This window comes from Oncorhynchus tshawytscha, linkage group LG09 (assembly GCF_018296145.1).
Source record: "Oncorhynchus tshawytscha isolate Ot180627B linkage group LG09, Otsh_v2.0, whole genome shotgun sequence".
Lineage (NCBI taxonomy): Eukaryota > Metazoa > Chordata > Actinopteri > Salmoniformes > Salmonidae > Oncorhynchus > Oncorhynchus tshawytscha.
Window position 1 is genome coordinate 48,439,952 of NC_056437.1, and position 25,864 is coordinate 48,465,815.

General features: G+C 40.7%; 1 protein-coding gene across 2 annotated transcripts; it reads left to right on the forward strand.

The window, feature by feature from the left end:
- The first annotated feature begins 12,573 nt into the window (after window positions 1-12,573).
- On the forward strand, window positions 12,574-24,919 carry LOC112258070 (transforming growth factor beta activator LRRC32-like). Of its 2 annotated transcripts, none has more exons than XM_024432164.2 (3): window positions 12,574-12,712; window positions 14,979-15,075; window positions 20,324-24,919. In XM_024432164.2, the coding sequence occupies exons 2-3, from the start codon at window positions 14,983-14,985 to the stop codon at window positions 22,244-22,246; spliced, it is 2,016 nt and encodes a 671-aa protein (XP_024287932.1). In that variant the 5' UTR covers window positions 12,574-12,712; window positions 14,979-14,982; the 3' UTR covers window positions 22,247-24,919. The 2 variants fall into 2 exon arrangements, with proteins under 2 accessions (XP_024287932.1, XP_024287931.1); XM_024432163.2 differs by lacking the exon at window positions 12,574-12,712 and adding an exon at window positions 13,208-13,559.
- The last annotated feature ends 945 nt before the right edge of the window (window positions 24,920-25,864 follow it).

Here is a 25,864-nt window from a genome sequence, read left to right on the forward strand (position 1 = left end):
TTATTGTAAGACAGTTAATGATGCCATAAGTCACGGGTGCCATCTGACAATGATTTTAGAGGCCGGTATAATAATGTTTAAAATGGTTTGACCATCTAGAACTGTTTACACTTGATTGATATCCAGAAACAATGTGTGCCTGACTACCCCCGGAGGCCAGCTGAGACTCTGGCTTAATCCTATTCTTTAAGTTTTATTTTTGCTTTAGTTGGAGACGTGAATCCAACTTATAATTTGTTAACTTGTTGACAAGTTAATAAGCTATTTACTGTATTGCGAAAGGAGATGTATATTTTGTGTCAGTGACTTAGTCAGGTGTTAAATCCAGTTTTTATACAAATTAACAATTGATATGTTGGAATCACGTCTCCATCTCAATTAAACGTAAGTTTGATTTGGTTTAGTTCTATTCTTTAACTTACATTTTTGGTTGAGATGGAGATGTGAATCCAGCATATCCATTATTAATTTGTAGACAAACTGGAATTAAAGCCAGACTAAGTCGTTGGCACAAAATATAAATGGTGGCACAGTTGGAACTATCCAAGCAGAAGTTACATCTCTGTCAAATGTTGATATTTGGTTGTGAAGACAACCAAACACAATTCAATATCCAGTTTGTCTACAAATTAGTAATTGATTTGTTGGATTCACTTATCAATCAAAAATGTAAGTTAAAAATAGGACTACATCTAATCAAAGTTTAAATTGACTTTAAATAGCATTTGATTGTATTTAGTCCTATTTTTTTACTTAGAATTTTGGTTGATAGACAAGGGATACAATATATGAATTATTATTATTAAATTTGAAATCAACCAAAGCTTGAAACCCTAAGCCTACCCATAACACATCAATTAATAGCTTGGGTGTGTATTTGCTTCAATCACTGAACATAACTGTAGTGATTAGAGACAGGCTTCTATTTAAGCTAAGCATCTATTTCCTTAATGCAGGCAGCTTTTTCTCAATAAAATGTTGAGAAGACTACCACAGAGTTAATTGTGATCAGTATGACCATTATAACAATTATAAAAACAAATCGATTGCAGATCAGACTTACAAAGACTAGGCTGCCTATCATAAACCCCCAATTTTGTGTTTCAGCACCATTCTCTCACTCATTCCTTATATGAACTGTAAATCAGTAAAATCTTTAAAATAGTTTCTTGTTGCGTTTATATTATTGTTCAGTGTACATTTCATGAATATCATTAAAAAATATATATATTTTAGCAAAGACTTATAGATGACCTGGAGCCAGTGGGTTTGGCGACAAATATGTAGCGAGGACCAGCCAACGAGAGCATACAGATCGCAGTGGTGGGTAGTATATGGGGCTTTGGTGACAAAACGGATGGCACTGTGATAGACTGAATCCAATTTTCTGAGTAGAGTGTTGGAGGCTATTTTGTAAATGACATCGTCAAAGTCAAGGATCGGTAGGATAGTCAGTTTTACGAGAGTATGTTTGGCAGCAAGAGTGAAGGAGGCGTTGTTGCGAAATAGGAAGCCGATTCTAGATTTAATTTTGGATTGGAGATGCTTAATGTAAGTCTGGAAGGAGAGTTTACAGTCTAGCCAGACACCTAAGTATTTATAGTTGTCCACATATTCAGAACCGAGTAGTGATGCTAGTCGGGCGGGCGGGTGCGGGCAGCGATCGGTTGAAGAGCATGCATTTCATTTTACTAGTATTTAAGAGCAGTTGGAGGCCACGGATGGGGTGTTGTATGGCATTGAGGCTCGTTTGGAGGTTTGTTAACACAGTGTCCAAAGAAGGGCCAGATGTATACAGAATGGTGTCATCTGCGTAGAGGTGGATCTAAGAATCACCCGCTGCAAGAGCGACATCATTGATATATACAGAGAAAAGAGTTGGCCCGTGAATTGAACCCTGCGGCACCCCCATAGAGACTGTCAGAGGTCCGGACAACAGGCCCTGCAATTTGACACACTGAACTCTATCTGAGAAGTAGTTAGTGAACCAGGTGAGGCAGTCATTTGAGAAACCAAGGCTGTTGAGTCTGCCGATAAGAATACGGTGATTGACAGAGTCGAAAGCCTTGGCCAAGTCGATGAAGACGGCTGCACAGTACTGTCTTTTCTCGATGCCGGTTATGGTATCGTTTAGGACCTTGAGCGTGGCTGAGGTGCACCCGTGACCAGCTCGGAAACCAGATTATGTAGTGGAGAAGGTACGGTGGGATTCGAAATGGTCGGTGATCTGTTTGTTCACTTGGCTTTTGAAGACTTTAGAAAGGCAGGGCAGGAAGGATATAAGTCTGTAACAGTTTGGGTCTAGAGTGTCTCCCCCTTTGAAGAGGGGAATGACTGCGGCCACTTTCCAATCTCTAGGAATCTCAGACGATACGAAAGAGAGGTTGAACAGACTAGTAATAGGGGTTGCAACAATGGCGGCAGATAATTTTAGGAAGAGAGGGTCCAGATTGTCTAACCCAGCTGATTTGTAGGGATCCAGATTTTACAGCTCTATTAGAACATCAGCTGTTTGGATTTGGGTGAAGGAGAAGCGGGGTTGGAGGGCTTGGGCCAGTTGCTGCAGGGAAGGCAGAGCTGTTGGCCGGGGTTGGGGTAGCCAGGTGGAAAGCATGGCCAGCCGTAGAGAACTGCTTATTGAAATTCTTGATTATCGTGGATTTATCGGTGGTGACAGTGTTTCCTAGCCTCAGTGCAGTCGGCAGCTTAGAGGAGGTGCTCTTATTCCCCATGGACTTTACAGTGTCCCAGAACTTTTTGGAATAAGTGCTGTAGGATGCACATTTCTGTTTGAAAAAGCTAGCCTTGGCTTTCCTAACTGACTGTGTATTTTGGTTCCTGACTTCCCTGAAAAGTTGTATATCGCGGGGACTATTCGATGCTAGTGCAGTAGGCCACAGGATGTTTTTGTGCTGGACAAGGGCAGTCATGTCTGGAGTGAAACTTTGGCTATATCTGCTCTTAGTTCTACACTTTTAAAAATTGGCATGCTTATTTAAGATGGCGAGGAAGGCACTTTTAAACAACAACCAGGCATCCTCTACTGACGGGTTGAGGTCAATATCCTTCGAAGATACCGGGCCAGGTCGATTAGAAAGGCCTGCTTGCAGAAGTGTTTTATGGCGAGTTTGACAGTGATGGGGGGTGGTGGTTTGACCGCAGACCCATAACGGACGCAGGCAATGAGGCAGTGATTGCTGAGATCTTGGTTGAAAACAGCAGAGGTGTATTTAGAGGGAAAGTTGGTCAAGATGATATCTTGGGTGCCCATGTTTACGGATTTGGGGTTGTACCCGGTAGGTTCCTTGATAATTTGTGTGAGATTGAGGGCATCTGACTTAGATTGTAGGATGGCCGGGGTGTTAAGCATATCCCAGTTTAGGTCACCTAACAGTACGAACTCTGACGATAGATGGAGGGCAATCAATTCACATATGGTGTCCAGTGCGCAGCTGGGAGCTGAGGGTGGTCTACAACAAGCGGAAACAGTGAGGAACTTATTTCTGGCGTGATGGATTTTTAAAAGTAGAAGCTCAAACTGTTTGGGCATAGACCTGGATAGTATAACAGAACTCTTCAGGCTATCTCTACAGTAGATTGCCCCCTTCATAAATCATAATGAATTGATCAAAAAGTTGAAGTCAACACTGTTGGTTTCTGATGCAGACAGAATAATTTGTCACTTGTCAGTACACTTATAAAAATATATTATATAAAACACCATTATATACACCAGCTAACAATATCTATACCACAATGCCGTTGTAAGCATGCTAGGTATTCTATATCATATTACAACATCAGTCTAACTGAATTTGGATGTTGCGTTGGTTGAATGTTCCAAAATGTTCTTCAGCTGGTGAACCTCTTCTTGTAATAGCAGCTGGTTTAGGTTAACGGCAGCTTGCGTTGGATTTGGGGACAGTGACTCTGGCTCCTTGTAGACAATCGTCTTGTCCTTTCTGCACTCCACAGCCAGGTAGACAAGCTTCTCGCACACTTTCTTCGCCACCCACTGCTTCAACCTCTTGCAGAAGATTTGTCTCCTGGAAAGACATGCAGACTGATCATGAGGATGTGTAACCATACAATAAACCCATGTTCATCTAACTGTAACAAAAAAGCATACAGTAGACTGGTATGTGTTTTGTTACACTTTGAGTCAATAGGGGCAAAAAATGTTACACTTTGAGTCAATGGGGCATTGAGACAGGCTGTTAGCAAAGATGTGAAACGGAGGGCTTGACTTGTAGACCGTCTAGTCATGTATTGTGTATGAGCACCTACAGTTGTACTATTTGAGTAGACAAGCAATGCCAACAATAGAGTGAATAGACTAGAAGAGTATATTAACAGCCCCTCTCCCCCATGTCAAAGAACTGACTGCGAGTGTGGGAAAAGTTTGAGGCGCACTTGGCTTGTAGACAGTTTAGTCACAAGAGGGTATTGTGCTTTTATAAATAATGTACCTTTGGCTGTCCTGGCTTGTTTCAAAGTCAGATGATGTTGAGCTTGAGTTTATTCCAGGCTGAAAGCTTTCATGGAATGGGTCACAGACTATGTACTAATAAAGCTGGTGTCAAAGTAATCATCATCAGCAGCATGACTAGTCTTAACCAACATTTTACTACTTTGCCCCCCCCACCAATACACACTCAAACAATATACTATATCCACCCACCTACCTCATGCATACTAACGTTCACATACAATACCCACCCCCAACAGACACACATCAGTCACCCCCACCATCCCCTCCTTACTAATACCTCCATTTCTCCAATTTTCTCCAAGCCTTGCATGAACAATCAACGAAGCCTCCATAATACGGAGAAAACCACAGTAGAAGCTGTAGCCTACTTGTAAACACCAACTATAGCAACAAGACATGGACCATGCTTATTCCTCGCTCCAGTATATGTATTTGCTCATCATGGAGTCATGGAAAGATTAAGTAGATTTTAGAAGGTGACTGACGCTAGTTCCTGGTGCTGAGCTTAATGTTGACGCCTCTGCAGATGTTGATGGGATCGGACTCTAAATAGAATATAGTCATGTTAGCCTCCGGGGTAGTTAGATAGCTAGCTAACTGTTAGCTAACGTAGCCTGACGAAGCTAACGTTAGCATGCAAAGTTACAAATCAAATCTGCAGATATCAGCTGCCAAATTATATTGATATGCTTTGGAATGTCTAGCCAGCATATTATGAAAGCCAGCTAGCTAGATTTTGGTTTAGATAAACAAATGTAGTTCGCTAGCTAGCTATCCAGGTAGCTACATGGTAGATGGTAGCTACGTGCTTCTACACCTGCATTGCTTGCTGTTTGGGGTTTTAGGCTGGGTTTCTGTACAGCACTTTGAGATATCAGCTGATGAACGAAGGGCTATATAAATAAATTTGATTTGATTTGATACATTACTTCAGGTTGACTTATTTTCTGCTGCGTGGAAGTTGGCTGATCAGATAGCTCCCTCTTTGAAGTGAAGGGGAAAATCGATAGAATAGCATCACTTTTCAACATTCGACTACATGGGAACCACATTTGAGACTTCAGTTCCATTTCGAAATCCTCTCGCTGAAAGTGCTGGCTACAAAGACAGACATTTTTATATTTCTCACACCTCCACGGTGCGGTCCTCCACATCCTAAAATCATTATGAATTCTGGATATTGTGGTGTGCTTATAACCAGGCCATGTAGCTGGTGAGATGCGGAAACACTCATATTTGCATTTAATGAGGAAATTCTAAATTTTCATGACACATGATATATTAATTACATATTTAAGGACATATACACTCACAGGCCAGTTTATAAGGTAAACACATCTAGTACTGTCTTGGGCACCCCCTTTGCCTCCAGAACAGACTGAACTCTTCAGGCCATGGATTCTACAAGGTGTTGGAAACAAGTGTTGCTCATTTGGTATCAATGGACCTAACGTGTGCCAGGAAAACATTCCCCACATCAGTACATCACCACCAACAGCTTGTACTAGGCAGGATAGGTCCATGGACTCAGGCTACTTACGCCAAATCCTGAGTCTGCCATCAGCATGATGCAACAGGAACCGGGATTCGTCGGACCAGGCAATGTTTTTCCACTCCTCAATTGTCCAGCATTGGTGATCGCGTACTAATAGGAGTGTAACCTGGTGTGGTCGTCTGCTGCAGTAGCCCATCCGTGACAAGGATCGACGAGTTGTGCGTTCCAAGATGCTATTCTGCACACCACTACGCCGTTATTGGTCTGTTTGTGGCCGGCCTGTTATCTTGCACGATTCTTGCCATTCTTTTTCGACCTCTATCATTAACAATTTGCTTTCGCCCACAGAACTGCCGCTGACTGGATGCTTGTTGTTGTCACATCAATCTCTGTAGACCCTAGACACGGTCATGCCTGAAAAGCCTAGGAAGGTGGCCGTTACTGGATAGATACTGGACCTGGAGCGCCGGGAATCGACGATCATACTATGCTTAAAGTTGCTTAGGTCACTTGTTTTGCCCATTCTAATGTTCAACCAAACAGTAACTGAATGGCTTGATGCCTGTCTGCCTGCTTTATATAGCAAGCCACTGCCACCTGACTCACTGTCTGTAGGAGTGATCAATTTTCTTGAACCGGTGGTGTAGCTAATAAACTGTCCGGTGAGTGTATAGTGAAATAGAGCAGCTGTGATATTCTCCTTTAAGTATAGAGATGGGCACACATTTTGCATGTGTATATAAGTAGATAATGTCCCCTTTATTATGTATTATTAGGATGTTTAGTAGGCCTATAGGGTTTTCTTATAATACGTTACTTTTGGGGGCGGTTTCCTGGTCACTGATTAAGCCTAGTCTAGGACTAAAATGAATGTCAATGAAGAATTTCCATTGAAAGGGCTTTTTGGTCTAGGACTATTCTGTGTCTGGGAAATCGACCCAAAAGCACTGAACCTCTATGGACAGTACAATCAAGGTCTTGTAAGAAAAAGATCAACTCTACATTTGACTAATACTACAGTATTGTGAGAGGAGTGGCGTACACATCAACAGGACAACAGCTGATCCCCTTGACACAAACATTGTGTCAGTTTTGTAGGCAAATACTGAATGATGGGGTTCTTAATGAGAGAGTATGACAGTGTTTACAGTTTGGAATGCTCCTTGTTTCCAGAATCCATTATAAGAATCGTGTTAAGGCAAGCTCTAAGGCACAAAAGAATAGCATATTTTTGGTTGTAGCCTATACAATCCAAGGAGGATTACAGTTTGGAGAACTTCTTCAAATGGATAATGTGTAAGTCGACAACATGTAACATGAGAGTAGGTAACATGATTCTGAAGGCGTTCTTTGTAAAAGGTAACATTGCATGAAATTCCACAAAACTTTCCCAAAAATCCACAAAAGCAAAACAAGGCTCTCAGTTTCTTCTATGTCACAATTGAAGAACCTCGGTTGACATTTGATAGATCGACACAGGGAGTACTTGCTATTCCATAATCCAGCTATTGTTTGAGTTTATAAGCCTTTGTCTCAGTGTGGTGAAGAATAGAATAACAACACGTGCTGGTAGATTATGTTACTGTATGTCAACTATCTTGCTATTCTGTTGTATTGAAAACTTCAGTTTTTGAATCTGTATTTAGAGGTGGTGTATGCTTGTCTATATTCACAAGTTCTTAAGCTTGAACTGGGGTTTCATGATATGTGTGAGGGAAATCAAATAGTTTTAATGTAATAGTTTACCCCAACTCTAATACCCTTTTCACATTACCATACCACCCAAACCGTACTGTGCTGGCGCAGATCTTTTCACACAGTTCCAGCAACTATGGTGGAAGCGTAACCTGGCCAGCACGGGTTTCTCAACTCAATTCTGAAAAGGGTCGTCTGACCTCTACTGTACTTCTAACCCCTTGCCTTTGAACTATGTTTTGGGGGAAGTTTCCCCTAGTTACAGATCTAAGATCAGCTTCCCCTTCCCTAATCCTAAACTGAACCATTTGTTCATTTGCTAAACTGACCCAAGTGTAGGGACTCTGACCCAACGGGGGCAATTTCACCCTACACTACAGATCCTAGCTCACCATGTTGGTATTGCAGTCATTGCTTACAGTCCAACCAATGACGTAGAGCTTGCCAGAGCAGCCCACCAGAGCTGCTGAGCTCACAGCCAGCAGTAGAGTGACAACAGTCCGCCGTTGGTTGCTGTAGATGCTGTAGCACTACACATTGGGGAGGCGCTCAATCCCGTTGAAGCCTCTCACTGCATACAGCTACAACCACAAACATAGGCACACAGCCAAACTTAGTACAATTCTTATTCTACACAGTCTACACAGTCTAACATGATCAAATTGCCACTGGCATGTACCTCCACACGTCCGAGCTGTTCAGCTGACCTCCTGCAAGACAATACAATCAGGTCAGGGACAACATGTAGGCTATCAAGCGTTTCAGAGTAGGAGTGCTAATCTAACATCAGTTTTGCCATTTAGATCACAAGGAATAAGATTGCATGGACAGCTGATACTAGATCAGCACTCCTACTCTGAGACTCTTGATTCACACCACCCCAGATTTCAGAACTGAGGCATGTGGACATGTTCAATAGCTTTGAAAAATGCCACTGCATTCCTGAGGGGAGAATTTCCTTGCCACTATATCGCCTTGGGCTTTCTTATAAGCTTTGGAAATGTCTGTCTGGGTAAATAAATCTAGGGCAGAGATACAGTGAAAAGCAATTAAAAACAAACTGCATTGAACTACATTGAGGAAGAAAATGCAATTGACCTGTGCCTCCATCTAAGTAACATAATAAAAAATCCCCATCAAAATCTGTCAATTTAAGCATCCACCTACTGTACAGTACGTCAGCTTTACACGTCTGCAGTGGAGGTGGCTGAGTTACAGTGGTGTTTGTCAGACCATGAGACATCCCGAAAATCCGTCTATTCACGAAAACGTCTGTAGCGTCCGAACGATCTGAATGGCCTACAAATTAATATGACCACTCATGGAAAGATGACTCTCACGATGCTATTCTCCGTTTTGGTCTACGACCCACAAAAGCCCCACGGGATTCGTCTGAAGTCGGCAATGCTGATGTACCAACTCGGGGTCTTCCTTTCCTGTAGCGGTCCTCATGAGAGCTAGTTTCATCATAGCGCTTGATGGATTTTACGACTGCACTGGAAGAAACTTTAAAAGTTATTGACATTTTTCGGATTGACTGACCTTCATGTCTTAAAGTAATGATGGACTGTCATTTCTCTTTGCTTATTTGAGCTGTTCTTGACATAATATGGACTTGGTCTTTTATCAAATCTGGCTTTCTTCTGTATACCACCCCTACCTTGTCACAACACAACTGATTGGCTCAAACGCATTAAGAAGGAAAGAAATTCCACAAATTAACTTTTAACAAGGCACACCTGTTAATGTAAATGCATTCCAGGTGACTACCTCATATGAAGCCGGTTGAGAGAATGCCAATACTGTGCAAAGCTGTCATCCAGTCAAAGGGTGGCTACTTTGAATAATCTCAAATATAAAATATATTTGGAATTTTTTAACACTTTTTTGGTTACTACATGATTCCTTATGTGTTATTTAATAGTTTTGATGTCTTCACTATTATTCTACAATGTAGAAGATATAAAAAATAAGAACAACCCTTGAATGAGTAGATGTGTCCAAACTTTTGACTGGTACTGTATATATATATTTCTTGAGCTTTCTTATCTCATATTTTATCTCATATCTCCTAGACACCTACATTTTTTTTGGTTGCCATTTATGGATGTGTTATTCAATAGTAAAGGCTGGATTAAATATTTTAGCAAATATTTGTAAAATATAATTGTATTTATACCTAAAGGGATCTAAAATTCAAAATCAAATAGCTAAATGTTCCATGGTATGTTAGCTTAGTCCCCCCCAAACACAAAGAAGATAATTTAGTTGCTTTGCCAGTACCGTAGAATTTGATTTCCTTTCCCCCACCCTCATATCCTGGCAGGTAGGAGTGTTGAGCCAGTAACTGAAAGGTTGCTGAATCAAATCCCCAAGCAGTCAAAAATATGTTGTTCTGTCCGTGAGCAAGGCAGTTAATAACCCCCAACAACCACTTCTCCCTGAACGCCTCTGATTCAGAGGGGTTGGGTTAAATGAGGAACACACATATCAGTTGAATGCATTCAGTTGTACAATTGACTAGGTATCTCCCTTTCCCATATCACCCAGACCCAGTGGATTTCATACACAAAGCAGGGACCATCAGAGGTACAGTATGCCTGTTTTTTGTTGCAAGGTTAATTTTCCTAAGGTACAATAAAGTATTCTATTCTATGATATTCTATTCTTCTAAGAACTTAGTAAGGCTCTGCAGAGGTGTTTTGTGTGTGTGTGCCTCTTCTCTGATCCTGGTGCCCCTGTACAAAATAAGATGAATTATTATATATTTAACTTGTAGAGCACTTCACATTACAAAAATGATCTCAAGCGCATGGAAAGCTATAAAAAAAAATACTAATTGATTTGATGGATATTGATTGTCTCTAGTCAGCTTCAGATGATGGAAAGGCAGATGAGGCAGTTTGTGTTGGAAAGAGTTTTTAAATAGTTTTAAAATATAGTTTAGTGTTATTTTAAACTACAAGCACATTATTGTACAATAACCATGATGATATAATATCACCTTGTCTCCCAACAGTGGTTTCATGATTAATAGGTAATGACTGTCAATCATGGCACACACATGCCTTGTTCAATAATGCTACTGTAAGTGCAATTTAAAAAGGCATTTATTAGGCTTATGTAAGAGAGCTACACTGACATCTGCAGACAAATATCTAATGCACTTGAGTTTGGGCATGTTCAATGGGTGTTTGTTTTGCATCGCCCTGTGCCCTGGGTGTGAGAAGTTTACACATTTTAGACCATTCCATTGGTCCTAAAGTAAAATTTCCACCCACCCAATGAAAACAAAGCATTCAGCATTTTCAGTATAAAGAATGTATAATAATTATACAAAATATTCTATGTCTGAGGAGTCTGAATCACAGACTACTACATTTCACACCAGGTAATCGCTGCATATTAACAATGTATATATATAAAAAAAAATCTGATACATTCATCACAAAATGGTTCAATGCAGTACTGTAATGAAGCTCTGTAACATAAGCTCCGGGGTGAAGTTTCCCCTATAGGTTCAGATTTAACCTTAACCATTCGTGGGGAAAGTGCAAAACTGACCCAAGATCAGCATCTAGGGACAACTTCACCATACATTGTAATGTAAGAGGAAAAGGAAAAGAGGAGAGACCTCGCCACCAGGTGGGCCCACTGAGATAGGGTATAATGTAGGGGAGCTCCTAACTGTAGAGGGAGAGCAAATGATGGAGGGTATTGTGTAGTGTGGTTGAATCTATGTGGCTGACTGGCTGTTTATTTACCTATTTCTTTCCTAGCCTGTTGTTTGGCTGTTTATTAAAGCCATAATCTGTCATTCATTTTTCTGCTCCACCACTTTAACTTTTTTTTTAAGCTAACAGGTACTTTAGAAATGTATGTAGCTATGGATGCAATAACTGATAGCCCATGACATCAGCATGATTTTTAAACATATTTTGAACATATTTTGAAACTAACATTGTTGTGTAGGCCGACCTCATATGACAGGGTCAGAGTTGTAGTAAATTCATGAGGGATTTAATAAGTTAAAAACGTCACAAATCAAATTTAAATGACCACTGAGAAGCCTTAACCTTTTCAGATTACACAGGAGTCATTTTCAAAGTGAAGAATGGTTTCCAACATTCTATAGTATTTATGTGGAGCGGAGGTCACACATGTGCAATACATTTTCTTTGGCACTAGGGGGACACATATACCTTGATACTTAAAAAACAAAAACCTGAAAAGTTCTGTTTTCCACACAAACAGGTGTGTCTAGAGATGTTCACCCTTTCAACTTTTAGTGGAGTTAATTCAGAGCCAGAGTTAAGTAAATGACAGATCGTGAAGAAACGTCATAACCTGTCAACACTGGGTAAAAATGGATAGACCATTATTAGTGATAATGCACTGAAGACATTTCCCAGTGAGCACTGTTCAACGCCGATGTCCATACACATCTAAAAGACGTAATTTTGCTCACTTGGTGAGTACTGTCCCATGGATGTCTGAAATACGTCATTTTGCTTACAAGGTTGGATAAATGAAACCAAAACCGAAAGTGTGTCTATCCTACACTCAGAAAAAAAGGTGCTATATAGAACCTAAAAGGGTTCTTTGGCTGTCCCCAAAGGAGAACCCTTTGAAGAACCCTTTTTGGTTCCATGTAGAACTCTTTCCACAGAGGGTTCTACATGGAACCCAAAAGGGTTCTACCTGGAACCAAAAATGATTTTTACCTGGAACCAAAAAGGGTTCTCCTATGGGGACAGCCGAAGAACCCTTTTTGAACCCACTAAGAGTGTAAACTTGATAATCTAGTTTTATCCCTTAGGGTAGGTAGGCACACCATGTCATGGGATTCCCCATTGGACTCAATATAACTGGACTGAGGATGCTGCCAAACGCACTGCCACTGACAGACACTCACTTCAATGACTCATGCATACCTCCGGATGAACTAGGGGAGAGAGGAACATATTTCTGCCATTCAATTCTGGAACGGTACAAAATCTCAGAAGACATTGTCTCCTTGGATGGAAATGGTGAGCCAGTGTATGTGTGTGTGTGTGTATGTGTGTGTGTGCGCACTGGCGCACGCATGCGTTTGTATGTGCCTGTCTTTTACATCTTCAGTTGAGGCTTAAACAGCATTTGAAAGTTATCCATATGTCCATGACATGTAACCTAATTGTACGTCTTGTAAATATGTTTGTTTATCATTCTCCGAAGAATAGAATAACAATCTGGTTAGCGTATGATAACTTGGCTGGCCACAGAGACCACATAATAAATAACCTCTCAACCGAGCGCTTTCAGAAGTTTATGTGTTTGCATGCCTAATTGTTTACAGAAAGGTACAAGGAATTTATAACCTCACTATGTGTACAGCTGTTCCAAAATGAGCAACTGCCAACATGTGGGAATGACAAGCCACAAAGAAGTAGGACCCAGTTGTTCTGATTGATTAACAATAGATGAAGAGAGGGAGGAGAAGAAAGAGAGAAGAGAAAGATAGCGTGAGAGAGAAAGGAAGAGAGAAGTGACTAAATGGAGATAGCGAGAAGGTGTGTGAGAGAGAGAGAAAGAGAGAGAAAGGAAGAAATAGAGAGAGAAAATAGTATGATATTGGAGGAATTACGGCAAGAATGGACTTCCCAATCCCATATAAGGTATTTCCCTAAAAAAGGGAAGGGGGAAAGCAACAATGATGCCGGATATTCTCACAGGATGTGTTAGCCCTGGACCAGCACTGAAAAGGCGCAGGGTAGAGCCGGCTGCGTGTGTGAGAGTGTTTGTGTGGGAGTGTGTGTCAGTGAGGATGTAAGATTACCCACAGGAGCAGCAGCATGAGCAGAAGACTGCAGGGGAAAGTAACCATTTCGAAGAGAGGTAAACACCTATGGACAACGATAATATGCTGACGTGTGTGGTTTCTATTACTTGCTGGTTAGGGTGAATGGTAGGAATGCCTTGGAGAAGGGTAGAAGGGTCCTCAGCTGTGCAACAGAGGGCAGAGGAGAGGAGACTGAGATACTTAGCAGTGGCGGTTGTGGAGTAGGTAAAGACATGTCCTATGTAAAAGAGTAAGGGAGAGAATTAGAAAATGTGTGGATTGGTGTACAGGTGAATATATGAGAGAGAATGTGTGAGTTATGTTCTAATGGGCTATTGTGAAGTCTCTGAGGCGAGCGTTGATTAATGAGGATTCAAAGGGTATTTCCCTGTTACCTGAGTGATGTGGATAGCATCGTGCTCATGTCAAAGAAAAGTCATGCAATGACAGTCTTGCTTTATGCGGTAGATGTATGACCCGACAATTCTATTAATTTCTGCAACTTTTTCATTCTACCTAAAAACAGTCTGAGACCTTTGAGGCTTTGTACAAAAGATACATAGGGCACGGAGGGAGAATCACACTTTCATCTCTGGAATTAGTTTTAGCAGTCACATTATACTATTTCTGGTGAGGCAGTAAATATCTACGATTTTAAAAAGGTCAGCACTTCAGCTGTAAGAACCAAAACAAGTCATTGTTGTTGGTTAAAGACTACCTTTGTTCCAATAATAATTAATAACCTTTTAGATCTCGGCTTGAGTGATCAGTGGGAGATTCCTTTTGTGTCACTTAAGACTAAAAACAAGCCTGAGAGGAACAAGAACTAAATATAGTGGCATGCTAAAATGTTTTACGTATTCACTACACTTACTCTTATTTAGCAAACCAATCTGTCTCTTACTCTCATTCCTTGAAATATTGTAAAGTATTCCATATTTTCATGTAGGGTCATATTGTGACTGATTAGGTTTAACTGCTTTAATGTTGGTGGACCCCAGGACCCCAGGACCCCAGGAAGAGTAGCTGCCTTGGCAGCAGCTAATGGGGATCCTTAATAAATAGAAAAAAAGTTTGCAAATGTAATTGGTGGTCAGCAGACACCAGAGACATTGAGGTAACAAGCGTAATCATTTTCATGATTTAAGAAATCATCACAATTTAACTCTCACAGGATTTAATATTCCTGCAAAGTATTCAAAGCAAAGCCTTGTATGTGCGGGCTTCCCAAAACGAACCAAGACGTTCTCAGTTAAGATCAGTCATGCATTTTTAGTACCAGCGATTTGACGTCACAGGTGGAATAAATGAACAATGACAAGTCAAACAAAGGCAACCGTGTCCAGAGAAACAACTTCCCTGTTTGGAATTCCTCCTGTGGATGGTCTCAGTTCATGTCATAACCCCATCATTGTGTTTCCTGCACTCATGTCTGCTCTGTCTCTTCTCTCCTCCCCTCTCTCTGTGTGTCACAGCACCATGGCAGCCTACCTCTGGCTGGTCCTGGCTATCGTCAGTGATGTGGCAGAATCCTTGTTACATCCCTCACGCCAGCTCTTCCACTGCCAAGTGGTAAGTGACCCTGAACTGAGTTGCCGCAGTAGCAGACGTTTTGAATGTTTTCATAGCTGTCAACCACAAATAAGCATGTCAGCTGAAACTACGTAATGTGTAAACTATGTAACTGCCATGTAAAATATGAATACATTTCATTTGTAATGCACTTTTCACAAAGTGTTAGTGTGTGCAATACAATAAATAGGTATTGGGGTACTTATTTTAATGTGGGACCCCTGATTATAGTTACATAGAGGGGAAGAATAGTGTTGATAGTTGCTGATAACTGATGTTTCTGTTATCGGTTTTGATAGAGTATCCTATGTTTTATTGATAAATCTGAGTACTACAATACTGCTTGTGTGTACCTTAATGTTATTATCTGAGAGTTTTGGCAGTTTTTTCACAAATCTCTCATGTACTGTATATCCAAAATATATTGGTTACTTTCGAATTCTTCAGTGGCAGAGAACGTTTCTATTGAAGTCTTGTGATATGAAACCGATCCTTGTTGTTATTCTAGCCATGCTGTTTCCTCATGCCCTGAACAGCAGATAACAGAACACACAGTTTGACCACATAACCCAAATGTAGTCGCACCTACACTGTTTCATTTTGAGATGGAGAAGAATAGGCATGTGTGTGTGAGAGTGCGATTAGAAAGTAAACTATAGCCATAGAGGAGGCACATGTTCCATTACCTCACAGCTCTGCACTGTGCTTGTGATGTCTCAAATCACTTTCAGACAGTGTGTTCAACTCTCATCCTCCAAGCACCTACATTAATGTACGTTTTTAGACATAGCTGGACATAAAGTCGGACTCTTCTTGGCATCTTTCTTGGGTAGACTGGCTGACTAACTTCCTCTGTCTAAATGGTTGCCATGACAAATGTGTCATCTCGGTCTAGCTCCGTATTTGGATGTGGCGGCTCTACGTCCACAGCTCCTTATATTAAGGAGCTGAAAGCCCCAGGGCTGCTTTCCATAAGGGAATTTTCCCTCTCTCAGGAACTATCAATCTGGCCCTGATGTTACACAATTTTCTTTGATAGTCTTTAACTAAAGGAGGCTCTGGCATACAGTAGCTTTCTGCCCTGAGTCCATAGAACATTAAAGTCCTTTGGTGTTTTCCTTCTCTAATTTTTCCACCCTCTGCAAAGACACAAGAAAACAATATCTGATACGAAATTCATATTGCTGTAGTTCTGGGAATGTATTGCATTCCTGACTACTAACGACTAAACTGTATAAACAGGCAGGATGAATTGGAGCTGAGCAGGAAATTGGCTCTTTAGACTGCAAGAACTGATATCATAGCGTGCCAGTTTGAATGGAATGGACTAGAAGGAGATGTTTTCATTTTTAGAGGCAGTGTTCATTGTTTATGCATTCTCTAAGTTTTATTTCATAGCTTTGGTACTATTTTCACAAGTATGTGATGCATTTTCTAAACTCTTAGAACAAAACTACAAACTGGTGACACTTTTAACACAAAAGCTTTCATTGTGCATACATTTTGTTTGTAGACATCTTTCACAGTACAACCAATGTTTACTGTGAATATAATGAGTACATTAGTTTAATCACCAAAGCACATCATAATGATATCTTTTCAATTTTGTTATTTTAAAAACCAGTTAATCCAATAGCAAAACATGTAAGATACATATAGTGCCCTTCATAATTATTGGGACTGATAAGCATTTTTCTTCTTTTGGCTGTATACGTAAAACGTTTGGATTTGAAATCAAACAATGACTATGAGGTTAAAGTGCAGAATGTGGGCTTTAATTTGAGGGTATTGTCATCCATGTCGGGTGAAGGCACTTTGCAGTCACTTTTAAGAATAGAATAAGAATAGATATCAATATGTCCTGAATCCTGAATGAATCGTGAATACCCACCTTCCCCAAAAGAACGCAAAAAAAAAATGCTGTTATTGTCATGGTGAGAGGTTAGCATGTCTTGGGGGTATGATATCTAACTTTCTCACTCATCATTCACGATTCACTCAGGATTGTCCATAATCATGGTAGCATTCACTTTCATGTAGAAGTGTTTAGAAACATATTGTTACGGGATTCTTCCTGGGAAGGAGAGGCGGACCAAAAACGCAGCGTGGTTGAAGTTCATGTTTTTTTATATAAGAAAAACTATACATGAACAAACTACAAAAACAAGTAAACCCGAAACAGTCCCGTGTGGTACAAACACTGACACAGGAGACAATCACCCACGAAATACCAAAAGAATATGGCTGCCTAAATATGGTTCCCAATCAGAGACAACGAATAACACCTGTCTCTGATTGAGAACCACTCTAGGCAACCATAGACTTTCCTAGACAACTCTACTAAACACAACCCCATAAATCTAATAAACCCCTAGACAAGACAAGACACATAAATCACCCATGTCACACCCTGGCCTGACCAAAATAATAAAGAAAACACAAAATACTAAGGCCAGGGCGTGACACATATTCTATTCTTATTTTCAATAAAAGTGCCTCCAAAATGACAGGTCATTATTTACCATACATTTCTATTGGGTACAATATAATCTGAAATGCAACCAAATCAAAGAGGAAACGCGTCCATCAAATGTGTAGAGTCACAAGCTTGATGTAGTCATTGCGTGCTATGAATATGGGAACAAATACTAAACTTTTGACTACTTTACCACACATACAGTTGAAGTCGGACATTTACATAAACTGAGGTTGGAGTCATTAAAACTTGTTTTTCAACCACTCCACAAATGTATTGTTAACAAACTATAGTTTTGACAAGTCGGTTAGGACATCTACTTTGTGCACGAGACAAGTAATTTTTACAACAATTGTGTACAGTCAGATTATTTCACTTATAATTCACTGTGTCACAATTGCAGAAGTTTACAAACACTAAGTTGACTGTGCCTTTAAACAGCTTGGAAAATTCCAGAAAATTATGTCATGGCTTTAGAAGCTTCTGATAGGGTAGTTGGCATAATTTGAGTCAATTGGCGGTTCACCTGTGGATGTATTTCAAGGCCTACATTCAAACTCATTGCCTCTTTACTTGACATCATGGGAAAATGAAAATAAATCAGCCAAGACCCCAGAAAAAAATTGAGTCTGGTTCATCCTTGGGAGCAATTTCCAAATGCCTGAAGGTACCACGTTCATCTGTACAAACAATAGTACGCAAGTATAAACACCATAGGACCACGCAGCCGTCATACCGCTGAGGAAGGAGACGTTTTCTGTCTCCTAGAGATGAATGTACTTTGGTGCAAAAAGTGCAAATCAATCCCAGAACAACAGCAAAGGATCTTGTGGAAATCCTGGAAGAGACAGGTACAGTATCTATATCCACAGTAAAACGAGTCCTATGTCGACATAACCTGAAAGGCCGCTCAGCAAGGAAGAAGCCACTGCTCCAAAACCGCCATTAAAAAGCCAGAATGCGGTTTGCAACTGCACATGGGGACAAAGATTGTACTTTTTGGAGAAATATCCTCTGGTCTGATGAAACAAAAATAGAACTGGTTGACCATAATGACCATCGTTATGTTTGGAGGAAAAAGGGGGAGACTTGCAAGCCGAAGAATACCATCCCAACTGTGAAGCACGGGGGTGGCAACATCATGTTGTGGGGGTGCTTTGCTGCAGGAGGGACTCGTGCACTTCACAAAATAGATGGCATCATGAGGCAGGAAAGTTATGTGGATATATTGAAGCAACATCTCAAGACATCAGTCAGGAAGTTAAAGCTTGGTCACAAATGGACAATGACCCCAAGCATACTTCCAAAGTTGTGGCAAAATGGCTTAAGGACAACAAAGTCAAGGCATTGGAGTGGCCATCACAAGCCCTGACCTCAATCCTATATAGACAATGTGTGGGCAGAACTGGAAAAGTGTGTGCGAGCAAGGAGGCCTACAAACCTGACTAAGTTACACCAACTCTGTCACGAGGAATGGGCCAAAATTCACCCAACTTATTGTGGGAAGCTTGTGGAAGGCTACCCGGAACATTTGACCTAAGTTAAGGAAACGCTACCAAATACTAATTTGTGTAAATGTAAACTTCTGACCCACTGAAATTGTGATACAGTGAATTATGAGTGAAATAATCTGTCTGTAAACAATTGTTGGAAAAATTACTTGTGTCATGCACAGTAGATGTCCTAACCGACTTGCCAAAACTGTAGTTTGTTAACAAGAAATTTGTGGAGTGGTTGAAAAACAACTTTTAAAGACTCCAACCTACGTGTATGTAAACTTCCGACTTCAAATGTATATGACCATGTATTGCAATGTGAAACATGTACAGTATTTCTAGATGAAACACTGATTAAGATTGGTGAATAAGTGACTGTATGATTTTGTGTGTTATACTTTAGTCAATTAAGTTTTGAAACAACTGTCATTTTGATTATCTGTTTGGAGTTTTGTACTAAGAGTTGTGAAAATGTACCACATACTTGTGAAAATTGCACCAAAGAGATTAAAATAGAATAATAAGTAGATGGAAACATCAAGTTGGGGTTTTACGGATGTGCTGTACCTCACTTTCTTTCTCTTTCTGTTATAACATCTTTAGATATTATAATGATATATGACCCATGATAGGTTTATTGTATATAAACAATATAATCATATATTGTTATGATTTGCAGGCTATTTCAATTGCATATGAGTTAAGTTATTAATCAGAAATGTGTAAGGTAACATTTGTTCATAAAAGTCAGAAGAAAGCATTCAAAAAGCTTGACATTTAGCAAAAAAATGAAGGAAGGCCTGCTACTGACTTCAAATGTATGCCATGAACCTAAATCCACTTTGTTTTATGTGAGTTGAGTGTGTGTGTGTGTGCGCGTGTGCACATATGTGTGTTTTATGGGTTGTATTTAGAGAGAGGGCTTATGCCATATGGTTTAAATTACCAGCCACACTGATAAGTTAATAGTTGAATGTTTGAAATAATAATGGAAAGAGACTCTTTGTCCACCAGGCGTTCTGAAAATCCCTGGGTGGAAGAGGGGGTGTAACAAGAGCTTGTTTTATGAGGTGAAAACCCCACAACAAGCCTAACAGTCTCCCTTGACTTGAAAAACACAGATACGATGGCCCATAAAACAACTCTCTACATGTGCACAAACCATTTGGTTTGTGAGAGTGAAAAGTGTCAAGGTGACTTGCGGTCATTTGGGAGTGTGCAGTGGTGCCGTGAAGTTCAAAGCTCATGTAGTTATCTCTCCTTGTTTTGTCCACAGGTACAGAATGATGTGTACTGCAACGATCTGAACCTGAGGACTGTTCCGGCCAAGCTTCCTCATGGCATCCAAAAGCTGGATCTATCTCGGAACCTTCTACAAAACCTTACCCAAGAGGTTCTATCAATCTACACCACCGTTCATCATCTGAACCTCCACTCCAACAAGATCCAGTTCATCCAGCCGGGTCTGTTCAAAGACATGACCAATCTGCAAGTGCTGGACCTCTCCAGTAATTACTTGGATGTTTTTGCTATTTTGAAAACCAGCATTGGGCCTCTTGCGGCCGTGAAGAGTCTTGACCTCTCAGGCAATGGCCTGTACACAGGGATGACCGACTTATTTCTCAGTGAAGCCCCAGAACTCATTAACCTTTCTCTGAATGGCAATAGTATCACCAAAGTGGGCAAGGATACCTTTTGTGGATCTTTGGCCTTGAGAAACATTGACCTTCACAACAATGTCATCTTAGAGATCGATGATGGAGCATTTGACTCGCTGATCCATCTGTCCGAGCTTGATTTGTCCATTAACTCCATCACTTGTATCACTGACTTTAACCTTTCCCAACTGAAGGTGCTGAACCTCAGTAGGAACAGCATGGAGTGCTTCCAAACCACAGACTCAGACCTAGAGTACGAGCTCCTCTACCTCGACCTGAGGGAAAACAAGATCCACTACTTCCCTGTTCTCCCAAGAAAAAACAAGCTCATGTACCTGGATTTGTCCAGGAACCGCCTGATGAGCATCAACACCACGGGGACAGCGGATGAGATGGAGCACTTCAGAGACACGTTTGTGCCTCACACACAGTCAGGTGGAACCAGCCTACACCAGGACCTCTCAAGGCTTATGTACCTCAACATGAGCTACAACCAGATCAATAGCATACCGCAGTCTTTCTTCTGCAGCATGGTGTCCCTTGAGCACCTCAACATCAGTAATAATTGTATCAGGACCTTTTCTGTAGATCAGGAGAGCCCTCTGAACTCTCTGAAGACCCTGGACCTGAGTTACAATGCCCTACAGAAACTCTCGTTTGGGGAGAACACCCTAAGGTTACTGCAGGAACTCTTCTTACAAGGGAATGTTCTCAGAAACATGGACTCTGGACCGTTCCAAAGACTGCCCAGCATCAGAGGCCTTCACCTCCAGCAGAACTACCTGAAAGTCTGCCCCTCACAGCGAAAACCACCACAGACAGACCACAACTCCCAGGATCCATCAGGCTGTGTCTCCTTTGCATCCATACCAAGCTTGCACTTCTTGAACCTCTCTGGAAACAGTCTTGAAGTTCTGCCACCGTATGCCTTCAATGGCACCATGCTCAGGTTGCTGGACCTGTCCCTAAACCCAGGCTTGGATATTCACCAGAATTCTTTCTCTGGTCTGGAGAACTTCCTAACTCACCTGTCATTGAGAGAGAACCACATAACAGAACTGAACACAGACCTTTCCCTGCTAAGCAGTCTCAAATTTGTGGACCTGTCCACCAACAAGCTGAGCGCTCTCCCCTTGTGGAACAAGGAGCCCTCCATAGAGTCCCTGAACCTGCAGAACAACAACCTAGTCACCCTGGAGTACGACACAGTCGTGGTCCTGGAGCGGACGCTCAAAACCCTTTACATGGGCTCGAACCCCCTCAGTTGCTGTAGCAACCCCCGCTTCCTCAACATGCTCCAACGCTCCAATGTGGTCGTCCTGGACATCGCCACAGTAACCTGCCATTACATGGAGAATTCAGAGCTAGTGGAGTTGAACATTAGGAGTGTGACGCAGGAACAGTGTCAGAAGCTGGACAGTAAGAGCGCTAGCATCATCGTCATTGTGGTGATGGCTTTGGTGCTGATCGTGGTGCTGGTGGTGCTCTCCAAGGTGTGCCACCTCAGGAGGCGTAACCTCAACAGTAGCTTCAGGGCCTGAAGAATGTGTCCTGTGATTGGGGAGAAAGAGATGCTGGAAATGTGTCTCCTCAGAGGGACTACTAAGCAGAGAATTTTCAATGTGAAGTGTGCACTATTTCCTAACTTTAACTCTGGAACATGGCAGCCAAGTCTTCAAGTTAAAAGGAAAAAAAAACACAAAAACCATGACCACAACAATATGACTTTATTACATTTTATCATCCAGGAAGTACTGTGACTCATTTTGGGTCAGATGTGTGGTTTATAGAAGTATCATAAATTGAAGATGTTGTTCTCTTCTTCTAGGGAATAACAGACAGTGAAAACCCAAGAGTATGAATGTGGTCACTTTTCATATAATTAGCATCATCATGTGCACATACAGTTTATAGACATTTAGCCATTTCCACTTGGGCAAAATATTTTATGACTGCACAGGGTCAGCTGATATGCATTAGATTTGCTGATCCAGATTTATGGCCAAACACCAAGGCCTCTCTTTATCAACGCTGTAGTTTTCACTTTCATTTGATTGTATTTGTAATTTAAAAAAAATATTAACCTGCTTTTGAATGTGTGTTTGACGCCACTAAATTACACTAAGTAGGGAGCACATAATGCAAACATGCCCACCAATGCCATGTAATGGCAGAGTGGAGAGCCAACTAATTTCAACATCAGCACATCATTATGAAACCACAGGGTTTGAAGGTTATGGCTGCAGTTCTTTAGATGACTGTGACACTACAATAGTATACACTTAGTGTTTTATAGAATTTACAGTTCCTATTTGTGGGACATAAATAGGAAGTACTGTATAGAAGTGAATTGTTTCACCCTCTGTAGGATAGTTACAGTGAATATTATTTTCATAACAGAATGTTTGTATTTTTCACTGGTAGATGTACAGTAGGTATGGGGTGGTAAGTGGAGACCAAAAACAGGAATGCAGCAATAACTCCAGAGGAAGCAGTACTGTCGGAACACCTGCAGTAAAAAAAATGTAGCTTGTTTTAACAGCTTGTAGGGCACTGCAGATACCTTTCCTGTTTTTGATGAACTCACTCTCGAAAAAGCCTGTACTAAATAATTATGCGCAATTTTACAACGCTGGGTTCCAGCAATGTGGTTTTCCCTTGATATAAAATATATTTCCCCCCCCCGAAATCCTCTCCGGTTGCTACCATACATGGAGAGGCTGTGAAGGCAAATGAGCGGTTTGATAAGTTAAGTGATACAGTGGATCAGTGAGGCTTTAACAGAAACAAGGACCTGTTTTGTTTCACTGGAGATAAGAAGCCTTTTTAATGCATTCTAATCTGGCCCTTAGTTCTTTAGGTTTTCTCCCTACAATATGTCAGTTGAATGACAGAGCGGAGTGAGAGAAGATAACACCAACCCAACACTTTCTTCACAGAGAATTTGGCAAAGCTTAATCAATGCTGTAGTGAACCCCTGCCAGACTGAAATCCTTTATTGCGTAGCATTCAGCTTTTTCCACCACCATCTCCATGTTCAACTTCATATCAATCAAAATCATGTAATTGCAAGGATTTGGAGACAATCAATGTTGTTTTTGAAGATAGATTGCTTTGCTATTCATGTGGAAGCTATCCATGTTGCATGGGTTCTCGTAAAGAGATCTTGCCCTTATTATCTGCATAGGCCTAGCCCACAAGACCAATCATGAACACTAGAAATTCCCCAGTCATGGATTGTCCTTACCCAACACTTGCCCCAGCAGGTCAGTGAGAATGATGAGGAGGAGAGCTTGTGACAAGAACAATGCAGTTACAAAGTGACAACAAGGACTGACCAACCTGTAGAGAGTTCATTGAATTACATTTGTTTTAGCTTTCTGCCTTTTATATAGGACATTGTTACATACATACTGAATTCACACAGTTGTCATTCCTATTAAGTCTGTATTACAGTGCATTTCTAAGTTGAATGTCATAGAAGGTAGGATATGATTCCTTACTTTATTTTGTAATGTTAGGGACTATTTTAAACAAGAAAAACACGCCACGGGAAATCCCTGGTGAGGAAAGTATGTCCTAAACCATATTAATAGATATTTATTTCAGAAATAACACTAGAAGAAGAGCAGTTCCATCCTGTTTCTCACTGTGACATGCTGAGTCACAGTCACTGCATTTGGGGTAACCCTCTTGTTCTGCTTTTTTCCCGCTCGTATGACTGAACTTCAAGTGAAACCGACAAAGGTCAAACTTATGTATAGAGATGACAAGATAAGTCACCTGCTGCTTGAAGTGACATCCACCATTGACTACAGTCAATGACCAACATTTGACATAAATTGACACTACAATGATAATAAAATACCATGAATATCATAAGTCACACGTGTATCAAAATGTTAGGTTGGCTGTTTGGATTCCATGCAGGCAAGTCAAAGCTACGGCTGTGCATGTTACAGCTAATAAAGAAAGAATATTAGCATACATGGAGAATGGTTTTGATGGTGTTATGTCAATTTCGTGACAGTGTTACGTACAGTTTTATGCAATGTTAAATTGAAGTTGCACTCTTGCTTCTGTGTTTATCTGTTCACTGTGTTTTACATGTACAGCATTTGAAGGATATTACAATGAATATATTATGAACTACTGTAAAATATATATATTTATATTGTTTGTATTTTCTTAAGTAAATTATCTATGTAACAGAATATATTGTCTTAGTTTTTTATATGAGCTTTAAGAGCTATGCAACTAACCAGAATAATTTTCATTGGGCACAAAACAACTGAAAAAGAGAGGAGGGATTACCTGGATTTTGTCCAATAAGAAACACTCATTTGTATTTTCTATTTAATGTTGTAAATCATTTCCCATAGAATGCCCTAAATGAACATGAACCAGGTAATTAATTTTCCTGAGCAGATGAGACAGGGGCTTCTAATGCAATTGGACCAAGTCTCTCTTGGAAAAGAGATATTATCTCAATGAGAAAAAACCTGTATAAATACATTTTTAAAAACCCTGTCATGGTTATGGGAAGACGCTTAATAATAGAACTGACACCGTTGCCAGTAAAAGTTTCTCTGATTTGTTTCCCTGGGCACAGATAGCACAGTGTACTATATTCTCCACTGAGAACAGTGGCCTATCATCTCTATTTGTATAACCTAAGGGGCTGAGATCTGCTGATCTGGCAGCCATACAGCAGCACAAGGCCCCTCTGACCCCTCAAAACAGGATGCAGGCTCATGGGAAAGACCTCAGGACACATAAATATAAACTGACGTCTTATTGGCTGATTCATTTCCAAATGGACCAACCCCTATCGGTTTGTTGTGTTGTTTTGGGTTGCTTCCTTCTTTTGTTGTGTTCTTATTAACCTCTCACTGTGATCAACGCCGCATGGTGAAAGGGTGTGCTGCAAGATTCCATTTCTAATAGTGTGTTTGGATCCTGTCATGGTCAAACGTGTCCATGCTTACCCACAGAAACCAGGGGTGTGTGTGTGTGTGTGTTAAAATAAAACATTGTTTCTGAGGTATTTGTGAAATAAGGCCTGTGTTATTGGATGTGACACCCACAGGGATCATCTTAGTAAGATTATACTCTTTCGTCCTGAAACCCTAAAAGAGCACACACTTATTTTGTGCATC